The 14,567-nt window shown below is 34.8% G+C and overlaps 2 protein-coding genes across 5 annotated transcripts in view; both read left to right on the plus strand.

The window, feature by feature from the left end:
- LOC126978338 (glucose transporter type 1) overlaps positions 1 to 5,114 on the plus strand; it is a 60,601-nt gene extending 55,487 nt beyond the window's left edge. Inside the window, exons 14-17 of one of the 4 annotated variants that reach the window (XM_050827079.1) lie at positions 492 to 716; positions 968 to 1,107; positions 1,799 to 1,914; positions 4,678 to 4,904. In XM_050827079.1, the coding sequence (XP_050683036.1) occupies positions 492 to 716; positions 968 to 1,107; positions 1,799 to 1,914; positions 4,678 to 4,766 (570 nt within the window). In that variant the 3' untranslated portion in view covers positions 4,767 to 4,904. Of the gene's footprint in view, positions 1 to 491; positions 717 to 967; positions 1,108 to 1,798; positions 1,915 to 4,677 lie in introns of all 4 variants that reach the window. The other 3 variants (XM_050827081.1, XM_050827078.1, XM_050827080.1) reach the window with 3 other exon arrangements.
- Positions 5,115 to 9,652: 4,538 nt separating this feature from the next.
- LOC126978376 (uncharacterized) lies at positions 9,653 to 13,554 on the plus strand. The gene is made up of 3 exons (XM_050827137.1): positions 9,653 to 9,934; positions 10,665 to 10,844; positions 13,368 to 13,554. The coding sequence occupies exons 1-3, from the start codon at positions 9,729 to 9,731 to the stop codon at positions 13,423 to 13,425; spliced, it is 444 nt and encodes a 147-aa protein (XP_050683094.1). The 5' UTR covers positions 9,653 to 9,728; the 3' UTR covers positions 13,426 to 13,554.
- Positions 13,555 to 14,567: the final 1,013 nt, after the last annotated feature.

Here is a 14,567-nt window from a genome sequence, read left to right on the forward strand (position 1 = left end):
TTCTCTCTAGCAAAACAAAAGTGAGATAAATTGTCAAATATAAATGTTAGGTAACTACATCATTCACATGGCACATACACGTTTTTGCTATACACAAGGATCTATATCTAAATCTACTAAATATATATGAAATATATATCACAAGGAGCTCTAGCGCACGCGATTAAAGAAGCAAGATTGCCACACAAACCTGCTCGGAAGCAGAAAGCACTCTTCACTAAATAGCAATCTCATTACGGCGAAAATACCGTCAACTTTACTTCACTATGCTACAACAGCACGACCTACATCTTATGTTACAACGAAGCTGAGACCCTTCTTGATCTTTTTTTCTCTTTATCACTGCTCTACCGGCACTGTAACGCCGCAGTTAATGGAATATTTTAGAACAGACATACACAGACGGACAAGTGTGTGGTAACATTTATGTTTGCGATTTGTTTTGACTCCGGTCGGTTACGGGAAAGAGCTTGCTTTCTATCGCCTGATAGGAGTTCTTTGGCTATGTGCAGGAAATGATTGACTGGATGAGCTACCTATCCGTGGTGTCCACTTTGAGCTTCGTGGTGTTCTTCGCGGTTGGACCGGGTTCTATTCCATGGTTGATCACTGCTGAACTATTCTCACAAGGACCGCGGCCAAGCGCAATGGCGATCGCTGTGTTAGTAAATTGGATGGCCAATTTCGTGGTTGGGATCGGATTTCCGACTATGAAGGTATTACGTTATGTTATTAAATGTTTCCCAAAATGATGTGATTTTTATTCCATGCAAGAATAAAAATATTAAGAAGCAGTAGTCTTTAGTTAATACATATCAGCAAAAATACTTAGATTTTGAAGATGGTGTAGAATCTTTATCAAATAATATTTGATGTGTTTTTAAGAAAGTTATGACATTCCGACACAAAACACCATTGAGAATATTTAGAAATTTGTAGTGATAAATATTTTCTTTTTCGTTTGCAGGCACTGTTGGAAAACTATACATTCCTGCCTTTTAGTGTATTCCTCGCAATTTTTTGGATATTTACGTATAAGAAAGTTCCTGAAACAAAAAATAAGACCTTTGAGGAGATCTTAGCGTTGTTTCGGAACTCTAACGGCAGGTAAGTCCATTAAACAACATTTTTAATGCATACCATATTGTGTTTGTCATCCAATATTGACCAATATCATTACACGTCCGATTTACGTGGCACGGTCACAATACCAAACCCATCGCACAATTGCACGTGTTTTTTACGTATTGGAATATTTTATCACAACTGCTATTAATACATTATCGAAGTCCATTATTCTATGTCTTGGTCGCTTTTTACGAAGTGAAGTATACTCATTAATCGTAAATAAATATCAAAATAATATCTGTGCTCTAACAAAATCAATGTACATTTATATCAATAAAATCCGTTTTACTTAAAAATTACAGTATAGGGCGCTGTTCACAGCGTTAAGCGACTGTTACTTATTTTTATTTAACTATATATAGTACATAGTTTAAAAAAGAAGAAATAGAGTACTTTTCAGTGCGGCAAGAAAGATAAATACAATGTTTTTATGCCCGTCTTAACTATAATTATTAACATTTATAGCCGTATCAATATACGGCTTATTAAAATATATTTAAGATGTCGTTCACTTGCTTTTTAAATTGTGTTTTTCTTGTAAAGAATAAAAAGGAATATCGCTATGGGATATAAAATTGGTACGTGAAGGGTGAAAAGGGGGGTAAGGGCGACCTCGCTATGATTGAGGAAGGTCGGGTGTTCAGTGTGACCATGCCGAGTGTATGTACAGGGACAGTTTCCGAGACAGCCGGCTTTATGGCAGCATGATGAATTGTGTGAACGCTTTGGAGCAGCAGTTGCCGCCACCACCGCCACCAGCTCCCGTCGATGAAAAGCACGACTCACGTGAGAACATATCATATAGAATATCGTCTATATATCATTCTTGATAATGTTATGTATGCATAGGCATATAAGTGAATTTGCTGGAAACTGATATAACTATAATGTTAACATCAGGAGTTATTCTATAGTTAGTCTTTTGTGGGGCATTTTATATGCTTTTAACTACACCCATGCTTTAAATCCTCTATTAAAAATTCTAAGACAATTAGCTTATTGGCAACATGTCCTAATAACCATTACATCATCCAAACGAGTGTTGTAATGAAATTCAGTACAACATTATATCATCCGTTTTCATAATAACACTCCTTTGGATGATATTATGGTTACTAGGACTGGCTTTTTCAATGTTAGCAGTAAGCAAACTGTTTCAGAATCTTTTATAGAGGATTCATATAGTGGGTGTAGATAAAGTCTTGTATGCAACTGTTGATAATAAGATATTAAAACACTCAAGTAATACTATTATCACACTTGGCATCGCCTCGTGTAATAGCACATATTCGTGTTTTAATACCCCTTATTACACAAGAGTTGCATAAATAACTATTACAACAGGATCCTACAAAATATTCAAAATAAATGTATTACGAAATTCAAAAGAATTGTTAAGAAACGTTTGTGTGGTAAAGGTTCCTATAACATTATGACTTTCTTAGTGATACCACAGATTGGGAATGGAGCGAACGTCCTCAGGCTATTAAATAATAAATTTTATTGTACCACTTTACATTGAAACCATATTTTTATTAAAAAAAAGCCCGCTGAGTTTCTTGCGCCCGTTCTTCTAAGTTATGAGTCATACCTTTTGTAATGGATAGTAGTTTTATCCCCTTATTCATAATGGTCCGCTAACTGCCGCTATGGAGTGTTTTTTCTCACTCTGACTAAGGTCAATAGAAGAAGACAGAGTGAGAATTAGCAATGCTTTAAGTTAGCAGACTATTATGAATAAGGGGGTAAGTGTTTCAATAAATGATATTACGAGTATATCCTATTTTGAATAAAAATATTTGAATTTGAATATAATAATGATAACTTTGCTTAAACTTAAAATTGCTTTTAGTCTTAATTGGTTAACAAGTCATTAACTGCAAATACCACTGGCAAGTAATATTAGGTTGTGATTTATTTATAATCAGAATATTATTCTAATTATATTGATAATACATGCAAATTTAGCCAAATTTTATCAGTTATCAAATACAAAAGAGACTCGGTTGTAATACTTAATAATATATATATATATATTGAAAAGTACAGTACATATTTTATTATACGTATTGTATCTATACAAATTAATAGTGGGTGAGTTTCTGACGCCATTGTTTCACTTGTTTCCCAAGGAGTGGTCCCTGAAGTGGTAGGAGTGGTGAAAAATATTCAGGAGGAATCAATTTCGAGAAAATAATATTTTTTTTTATGTTTTATTCTTAAAAACTTTTCATGTTAAAGACTGATAGAAATGAATGAAGTAGATTTAAAGGAAAAATACATTTACTTAATGAAGACGGGAAGAGTCGGGTGTAAACACCCCCTACCGTATAAACATAACCGTAAAAAGCTCCTCTATGCTGTCGTAAATGCTTTAACAGCGAAGCCATGCGGGGGCCTCGGAGGCTTAAGTAGAAAAAAAAAGAAACTAGAAAAATACTAATCGCATTTTGGAACATAATACTATAGGTACTAAAATCATCTGTATAGCCCTCGTCTCAAAAGTAAATCAGTCACATAAAAAAACGCACACACGTGACATTAAAGAGCAAAGATAAAAGAAAAACCTAAAACATCTTAATCATTGTGCCATAACAGCTTCAGCTTCTATGTATGTATTTATATTGTAAGATACACATAACTGTTTTGTACAAGTTGCGCTCTCTACAATCGACAACAGTGAGAGTCAATTTTCTTTCGCCATTATGTCACGTTGGGCTTGCACCAAACGAAAGAAATAAAAAACACACTTTTTTCTTGCTTATCGCTGTTCGCTACCAGCTTTCTTGTCTTTGTCGGTATAGCACTAAAAGATAAGCTTCAATAACCTGTTATTTATATTAATAGGTCATTTATGATATCGATTACAAACTTTGTATGTTTCTTATAAATACATCTAGTCTATTTAATTGTAGGCTGTAGTTATTAGTATATTTTCGCTACATCCTTGATCAATCCTGATCCAATATATTCGTGATTGTACTAACAGACAAACAGAGTACAGTTAAGTAAAGTTTAGTTTAGTGTTACAGTTTAAAGTACAGTTCAAACAAAAATTATTATTTTCATATTATGTCACAGAATTCTACGTGAATCACTGACCTGTATAAATACCACTGGACATTCTGTTCCATATTATGTTTGACAGCAAATTTTTGTTCCTATTTGAAGCGCCACTCGCGAGCGTCCAGAGAACTAATTTTGAAGTATAATACAAATGCCTGCGAAGGAACGTACACTCTGAAGTAATTTTACATTTTGAATTAACCTCGTTCGTTTTCAGTGTTTATTTATACTTCAAGAATCAAAGTAATAAAGTACTCAATTTTTTTTCTATTCATCTATACTGTCCACTAGGTTGTCTACTAGTTTTAGTACCGCAGTCTCTCGCGACATGGCCAACAGCGCCAAAATGGCGAATATCAAACAGGCACAAAAAAAAAACAAAGTTTGACAGCCGCCAGTCCAGTAGTATATAGTAGAGGTCAGAGACGTGAATACTGTTTGATATGCTTGTACTAGAACTAATGAATATTGTTTGCGTTTTAGTATCGGAGCAGTCGTCGGCTGGAGCGGAGGGCGGGCGGCCTCCTCCCCCCCTGCCACCCCCGCGGTTCCCTGTCACCGGCAACGTGTGACAATGGGAGACTGCCCGTGCACCCCTAGTTGCGCCAATCAAGGCCGCCGCCAACTTCTTGTTTCATGGACTCAAGCGTCAAGCGGCGGGCCGTGCCTCTATCACTACCACACAACAAATGTTCTAAATTGATGTGATTAGGTTAGGAAAACGATGCTAGTACGTAAGACACGGCGTAAAGTTTACATAGTTCGTTAGACTGTCATTTTATGACATGATTTATGAAATGCATAACTAGTTACCATCGGTTACTTGTACCCATTTTAATTAGATCTTGAAAAGATTTTATTGAATATAATATTATACTAGATAAATTAATAGGTGATTTAGAAAGCGAATCGGAAATCGGTGTTGATTATGCGACATAACTTTAAAGCGTAGAAGTATGATCGAACATGCATACGTCTGCGTACATACAGACAGCGTCGTTAAATTATTTAAAAGAAATATATATACCGGCTGTAATGATTTTTGATGAAGTTCATTATTTACGGTAGATATTAATGCGAGTATTGCTACAGTGCGTATTGCTAACTTATGTAAACGTAGAGTAAACTAAAACTTAAACTAAAATGGGTACGACGAGTATATTAACGTGCTTACGAGATATTATGACAGTGAAAGTATTAGCTGTCGTTACCCTAATAATTTACAAACATACAATGTACATATAAGTATGCTGTGAGTTTTACATTGTTGATTTTTTTTATAAATTATTAAGTATATTATTTTACGAACGTTTTTATTCTCCTTTTACTCACGATGTTATATTTAATAATAAAACTAAGTCATATCTGCAAATGACCGAAATAATAATTAAATTTATTGTATTAACAATAAACTTACCTGTATTAATTCTAATATAAATATAGTAATAAAAATAATAATCTGATCGATTATAAAATTAATTGCAGTTGCGGGAATTGATTGTTTAAAAAATAATAATTATTAATATAATTTTTTCAGTGATTACCAAGCCATTATTTTTACCGCGTTAGTTTTATACGTATACAAAATATTTCAAAGTTATTTTTTAAATAAAGATAATTCCCAGATGTCGGTAGAGTTATTAATTTATATGTAGTTCATAGTGTAAGAGATAATCGTAAATAAACTATTGCATTTGATTGACGAAAAATAGATTATAACGCTTGTAACAAATACGCTCCTATAAGTCGAAGAAACAATTAATTATTCATTAGTTAGGTTTCAGTAGAAACTACAGGGTTGTAGTTTGTCTGTCTATTCGTGTGTCTAAAAACTGCTCAATTGAATATTAAGACTTGGCTGCGTAGCCTGCCGGTGAGTAGGATAGCATGGCCTAAAATGTGTAGGTTACTGTAGACATAATATGCGTCTTTGCGGTGACCGACTATTATTTAATAATAAACTGATTTTATTATTCCATTATTTGGTATTAATTTGGAAGCACCCCAGAATCAGTAATTTTATGGTATAGGTAGTTAATGAGAGGCCAAATAAGCACGCGATCCAATTGACCGTTAGTGATCAAATATCATTGATTTGAATATGAGGTTAAGTAATTCGTCGGTGGGATTTCCCGAAATGGATGCGGTAGGTTCGTAGCTAGCTTTAGCTGACTACCATGATTGTACGGATGGTACTCTGGTATAAATACAAGGTTCCCCCGACTTCCAGCTTCAACCGAAATAAAAGAACATTTACAGTAAAGTTATCTTTATTCTTAGTAAGACATTTTTCTCTCTAAGGGGCAGGACGAGGGCTCAGAAGGGCACTCTTTGCGTCTCTCCTTTGCTTATACGTTTTATCCAGACATAATATGTAAGTGTTAGCCTAAATCAATTCATTGGCACAGGATAGTTAACTGCTTCCTGTTAGTAATACAGACTTGTTGTATCAAATCTGTTGAATTGTCTGCTATTAATCGAGTTTTTTCTGTTGGTATGAGTCAAACATGACAAAATTTACGTCAATGTAAACTAATGCACAAATTACCCAAACCAATTAGGCATTACGCGCATTGAACTTACGACTAATTAAGGGAAGGATCTGTGCAAATCCATCTTCAACTACAATTTCACCGTCTCTGCATAACCACCATGATAACAATACTGACTTAAGTACTCCTCGAAATCTAAGCGTAGTCGTAAAAAAAGTATGTCCAATAATGCCCCGACAGTGACCTCCCTTTAAAAAAAAGGCGTAAACCTTCCTTCAAGGGCGGTAACCATCCTGTGATTCCTCTGTTGTTGCAAGAGTATGTGGGTGGCGATGATCACTTAACACCAGGTGATCCGTAAGCTTCTTTGTCCTCCTTCTGCATTTTTAAAATATAATAAGAATGATCGGGAATAGATTCGCCTTATTTAATTGAGCCGATACTCTCCGGGGGTATTTTCTAATACGAAACGTACGGGCTGTAATCCAGAATAGTTTACCGCGCGACTTTGGTACTAATCCGGTCAAAATTTTTCTTATTGTGCGGTCGACATTGGATTGGACAGTGTGGGTCTCCTAATTCTTGTAGACTACTACAACTTTTGTGTGACATACAATCAGTTAGCAGTTTAAATACAAAATATAATATTTGCTCAGAACTCATTCAGCAATTCCAATAGCACAAATTATTCATGCAGTTATATTGTGCGCACAACTACTCTGTTGCACAAAAAAATGTTGAAATGATTTTATTTGAGTAAAATCTGTCAATTCACAATATTAATGTAAGCTAGATCTAGGTATCATTTATTTTAATTGTAATTTTAGTCGACAAATACTACACGACCACATTATCTCTGGATCTCGCTGAAACGTGAAACCCCTTCCCGCTACCTCTTTCACCCCCTCGCACTCGACCTGTTGTATCAGTACGGTTTGACAGTTTCATTGCCGTTGTTACGTCATGTCATGATATTTTCTTGCTGTCACTGTTTTGTTTTTGATTTTTTCATTATTAAGTTTTGAATGTTATCATCATCATCATCAGCCGGAAGACGTCCACTGATGGACAAAGGCCTCCCCCAGAGATTTCCACGACGATCGGTCCTGTGCTGACCTCATTCAACGTATTCCGGCGATCTTGACCAGATCGTCGGTCTGGGGGGCCTACCAAGACTGCGACACGTGGTCGCCAATCGAGAACTTTACTGCACCAACGGCCATCTGTCCGTCGAACTATATGCCCTGCCCACTGCCACCAACCCACATGATTTTTCATAATAATAATAATCAACATGAAAACATAACACCTTTACATCAATCTATAATACTGAATAAAAATAAATCGTAATTTATTTATTAATCATAATATCCCAGATGTTATATTGCACACCGTAACAAAGCGACGATGTGACGTCATCGACAAGAGGTCCAGAAATAATGTAGGCGGGTTATATTTAAAATAAGTACAAGTTGCGTAGTCGGTCGCGTTTTGATGCAGAATACACGAATGGACAGATTTCACGGGAGCAAAGCCCCACCGCTAGCGAATTAAACCCTACGAAACTTTAAAGCACTCTCCACAGTTATATTACCACCGTATTGTATCTGAAACGTGTTAAGATTACATCGCGGAGGTAACTCCGTACTTGTACAAAAGAAACTTGTAAAATTTTATTGGAACTAATACTTGTTATAAAAATGTAAAAGTATATTTTTGTGTTTTATTATATTTACCTTATATGCTAAGACTAATATAACAACTTTAATTTATAATAAGAAGACTTCAATGCAAAACTTAGTGACCCGAAGTCAAATAAAGTAAAATATTCTACTACATAAATTAACACTGGTTTTGCATTACCTTACTAAGGTAGACAACAGTAATGTGTAGGAGATACAGGGTTTGGTGCATTATTTATTAATTTCATAGAGAATTTTATAATAAGCGGTGTATGGCACAAAGGGTAATAGCGAAACTCCAATCGGATAGTTGCTCCGACTTAAAATCCATAAACGCTGGTGTCCCGCAAGGCTGTATGCTACCCACTACACTGTTTCTTCTGCATATTAATGATATGCTACAAATCAGCAGTATTCATTGCTATACAGGCGACAGTACAGAGTATGCTTCCTACACCGGCCGTCCCAACATGTCCCGGGATAAGGTCGACAAGAACTGGAACAAAATTGTGTCTGAAAACGAGACTAAACTTTGCAAAGTCTCGTTATGGGAACGACAAAATTTAGTGTATTTCAACCCTAAATAGATACATATTTGTCCGTTCATCACTAAAAAGCCTCCCTTTTACCTATCCCTTTCATTGGGGATCACTTCTCTTCGACGCGATGTCTTGTTCCGTGGTCATTTGGAACAAAAGGTCTAATTGGCCCTTAAAAAGTACTCAGTAAAAGTTGTGTACTTGCTAAGACAAGATAGTACTTCAGTGCAAGACAGAGCCTGGAGATATATTAAGGTACAAATTGGGCCTCTCATACAGTACTTTTTCACCTCTGAGCCGGTGCTCCCCTGTACCAGCTTGTTCTCTTCCATTTGACCGCATACAACGAACAGCGGCTCGAATCATTGACGATCAAATTTAGTCATCTCCGATCAGCTTGATTATTTCGCATTGAGTAAGTATGTGGGTATAATCTGCACCTTCTACCGCCTATATGCTCAGAGGACTTGTTCGGATTGATACCAACGGCGGACTATATAGACCAATATAGACTCAGTAAAATTTTGTTTTTCTTTATATAATAACCTATGTTCTTTTCTGTACCCCTAACAATGTATGCACGAAATTCCATGATGATCACTTAAGTAAGTGTGAAAGCGTAACAAACAATCAAATAAACAAACTCACATACGCATTTTCGAGTAAGTATAATATGAAAATTACCTAGAATCTATTTTGTCTTTGGTTCTTGAAAAGTCATATCTTTTCGGTGTCAGTACTCAGTAATAAACAGTTGTCAATCATGTTTAAAATAATATCATAAATTAGAAGTTTAATAATAAATTAAGAATTTATCAACAATGCCCTGTAAATGTCTTGGAATATCTAAAAATGCTTGTAACTGCAATAAATTATCCACCTTGCAATCATACTTAAGAGATTCGAACGATTTGAATATTACTTTTGGAACTTCCAATGGAACAGCCAAAATGACCAAAAATCAATGTTTTTTGGAATATTTGGGTCTAAATAGTTTCTATGATATGTGTGCAACGTACAACTTGAAGTAAGTATTTCTTAGATAATATGAAATTACCTTTACTTATCGACAAAAAGCAAAGCTGGATAAATTACAAAATTAGAAACCGTCTTCACCCGCAACATATTAAATCAAATCAAATCAGATTTATTCAATTTGATCAAATGACTTATGTATTAAATGTTTACGATCACATTTTAAAATAATGAGCTGTAAAAAGAAGAAATGGTAATATTATACTCATTACCACTATTTTAAATAAATTTTTTAACAGATTATGTATGATATTTATATTATATATATATATATGTATGTATATATGTAATGAAACTTAACGTCTTATGTCTCAAGGTGACGAGCGCAATTGTAGTGCCGCTCAGAAATCTTGGGTTTCTCAAGAATCCTGAGCGGCACTGCATGTAATGCAAATGAGACTTGACATCTTGTCTCAAGGTGACGAGCGCAGCTGTAATGGACAGGGCATATCAATTAACATCAGCTTAATGTCCTACTCGTCTCGTCCCGTATTTTCATTCATAATATTATTTTAATCACAATCAAGCTATGCAACAAAAACTACCAATCAGGACTTACTCGAGTAAGTTAAAAAAAGTAAATTAATTAAAAAAAACCACAAGCTATTTAGTATAGTAGATGCATCCTTCCACCTACAGGTATTTTTAGAGCATTATATTACCCACAAAATCGTGTGTCTGTAAGTACCTAATTACCAAAATATTTTTTTCTGTCTTTTAAGGTACTGTGGATATCGTTACTCATATTTAATGAAACGTAATAGATTCAAGCAACTTGTAAAAGATTGCATTATTTTAATATTCTTTCTAATGGCAAATTTAGTTGTTTTCATCACTCTTTTATCAAGAATGGCTTATGAAATGGTCATTATTGCGACTCAGTCTGTTGCATGGACTCAGAGGTATGTAATGTATTTTTACTCCGAAAACAGTTGTCAATAATTATAGGTACGTATGAGCGGGAGTTTCCGCTCTTTGTCGGCGTAAAAAACCTTAAAAAAACGAGTGTGTTTTATGCGTTAACTATTTAAAACAAAATAATAATTCATAAAATTGTTCAAGAACGAAAGGAATTTACGAAATACTCAAAAAATCACCGTTCTCGTAACGTTCTCGTCACGCATTCACCAGCTTACTGCCTAAGTCAAGCGTAACGATGTTTTACTTCAATAATCAAGAAATCACTGTTCGTGGAACGCTAGCAATCAAACTTATCGCCCTAGCACACTTTTCGTTACGCTCTCGTCACGCATTTACCAGCTAACCCCCCAAGTCTAGCCTGCGTAAAGAAGTTTTACTTCAATAATCAAGAAATCACCGTACGGGAAACGCTAGCAATCGAACTTTTCGCCCGATCACACTTTTCGTAATGCTCTCGCCACGCATTCACCAGCTTACTGCCCAAGTCTAGCCTGCGTAAAGAAGTTTTACTTCAATAATCAAGAAATCACCGTTCGTGGAACGCTAGCAAACGAACTTTTCGCCCGATCACACTTTTCGCAACGCTATCGTAACGCATTTGCCAGCTTACAGTTTTTGGGCTTGAATTATAATACGTGAAAATCTTCAGCAAAATAAAGCAGAGGACGAAAGAATAACTTGACATAATAAGTCTACTCGTTTCGATAGTTGGCTTAATTTTGTAAAATGTTAATATTTACAAATTCAAGGATTACTTTAATTATTGTATTACCATAGGGATGTAGATACTACGTAATAAGAGGCAATTTAGTTTAGTATGAAACGTGCAGTCATTTGACATATGTTTGAAATAGTAGTAATTACAGTATTGTGATTGGCGATGAAATATGATCCGGCTTAGTTTGAAAGCGAATAATTGCTTAAAACGTAGTGCATTTCGGCTATCTCCGTTTTTTATAAGATTATAGCCGTCATCTGTCAATCTATCAATGACTGGACGTTTAATACAATCGAGTGAATCGCTTTTTCTTAGGGAGTTTCGCGAGGCTGGTATTACGAATGTATAGATATAAATTAACTGTTTGATCTTTTGATGTGAAACATCTATAGGCGAGGGTAAACCTGATTGTTGCCGTGGCGATACATGCCGTGGCGACGCATCGCCACACTATAGATGGAATATAAGAGAATATAGAAACCATTTTCCAATTTTTTTTTATTTGTTAATCTTCATGTTACTGAAGGTTTTTATTTGGAAATATTTTGTATGAAAATACCTTTTTTTATATCTTTCTTTGAAACATTTGTTTTTAAACCTTGTCCGCTGAAGTTTTACTTCTACTATGTGTCCCAGCACTCATTTCGTTTATTTATTTACACTTTTATATTTTTAAGTGTAAATAAAAAGAAAATTGTCTGAAACTATTTCATGCAAAAATTTTCAAGGAATTTAGTGAAATCTTACGGCGACTTTCTCCCCAAATGATCAACAAATTGTTGCCAACGGTTGTAAATTCAGAGCTTGACGGTAACTTGTCGGTGGCAACATAATATCTGACACCAAGTAATTGGTCAGAAACTGAGGCTATCGGGGATCCTATCGTAAACTATCCTTTTATGCAAATTACCTGTAGGTACATGATAAATTCGAAGTTTCACATCTGCCAGGCGTCCCGTGACGGCACACTTTTTTTTCAAATTTCGTTTATTTTAACTTGTGGCATGGTTGATTGGTTAATCAAATCATCCATTCTTATCTATCTTTTATATCAAAAAATGATACTTTGAATATCAAAGTTACGTTATACACATTTTACCAATACTTCAAAATAGTTTTACTTCCTTAGAAGCGTTGTGAGGTGTATCAACCTAAATAAACTGTTATAAACTAAAGGTATAATTTAAGGGTTAAATATTGTATGAAAATATATATTCTCATGAAATATATAGCCATAAGTACATACATGGCCGAGTGTCAGACCAGATTTATTAAAATACACACAATTAAAGTACTCAACGCGTGAAAAGAAGTTTTCACTAAATTTATGTTCATTTATATAATGCAGTTAGAAGATCATGTTATCTTTGAATTTCCATCGCGATTGCATGCCAACTATAGTCTTTAGTGTAATCGAGTCTTTTCACCGAAATGTAAAAAGACTCGATCCCTTATAGAGAGATCGGTTTCGTAGAGATAGCATACTTATGATTATGTATAGTTGATTGGTTGCTTTAATGTGTGTAAGTTTAACATTATTTCAACACCTGTATGTATGTATGTTTTGTAACCGACCCATTTGGCCGCGATTTGGCGAAAGATTTATCGAGGATCGATGATAATACATTAATTTTATAAAAAAATCCATTTTACATTTTCGATAAGGCAGGGATTGATGTACATTTTAAATTTCAACTATTATCTTTTCAACCAAAGCTTGTTTTTTAGTTTTTTTTTAAACTATTTTTATTTATTCTATTCTATTTCTATAACATTTATTGCACAGTAAATTAAAAGTCCATCGAGATGAAATAAGAAGCGAAACATGTCTGGAAAGTCATTGATAGTCATCGACTATACAAAGATTCTTACGAGATGTCGAAACAAACCCGATGCATTATACTTAACAAATTTTTAAATAATAAATGAATTGAATATGGTGAGGATGACTAATAAATTGTTTTACAAATCAATTTTATTGTTTTATTTAAGTCAGTTGAAGTCAGCCTTGGTTGGTAAAGCTTTTTCTCAGATAAGTGGGAGGCTCCTTTGCACAGGATGACGGCTACATTATGGGTACTACAACGGTGCCTTTTTTTGCCGTGAAGCAGTAAATTCAAATTCAAATTCAAATATTTTTATTCAAAATAGGATTTAAAATCACTTATTGAACGTCAAAAACTACCAAAAACTACCAACCCATTCAAAAGTGACTTCCTCAGACCTGAGAAGAATGGGCGCAAGAAACTCAGCGGGCTTTTTTTTTAAATATAAAATATGGATTACAATGTGATATCGTACAATAAACATTTATAATTAAAGAGCCTGAGGGTGTTCGCTTTAATCCCAGTCCGTGGTGTCATTAAGAAAATCGCTAATGCTATAGTTACCTTTCCCACACAACCGTTTTTTAACAATTCTATTAAATTTCGTAACACATTTGTTTTGTACATTTTCTGGGTACATATTGTAGAAGCACATACATCGCCAACATACATCTTACTAACTCGACCCAACCGAGTAGTAGGCACAACAAGTTTATGTTTGTTCCTCGTGTTAACATTATGAATGTCACAGTTTCTAGAAAATTCCTCAATGTGCTTATGAACATACAGAACATTATCAAAAATGTATTGAGAAGCAACAGTCAAAATGCTTATTTCTTTAAATTTTTCTCTTAATGATTCTTTAGGACCTAGGTTATAAATCGCGCGAATAGCCCTCTTCTGCAGCCCAAAGATGGTATTAATATCGGCCGCACTGCGCGATAGCAATATACCATAGGACATAATACTATGAAAATAACTAAAGTATACTAATCTCGCCCAGAGGCGGATCTACTTAAAGGCTTTTTGGGCTGCAGCCCAGGGCCCCGTGGATACAGAGGGCCCCCTACCGAACCGAAAGCAATAGACATTATTGTCAATAATATAAATTATCTAGAATTAAAAAAAATCTGATCATAAGGTTGGCAGTACTTTGATCA

Source organism: Leptidea sinapis, chromosome Z, assembly GCF_905404315.1.
Source record: "Leptidea sinapis chromosome Z, ilLepSina1.1, whole genome shotgun sequence".
Taxonomy (NCBI): domain Eukaryota; kingdom Metazoa; phylum Arthropoda; class Insecta; order Lepidoptera; family Pieridae; genus Leptidea; species Leptidea sinapis.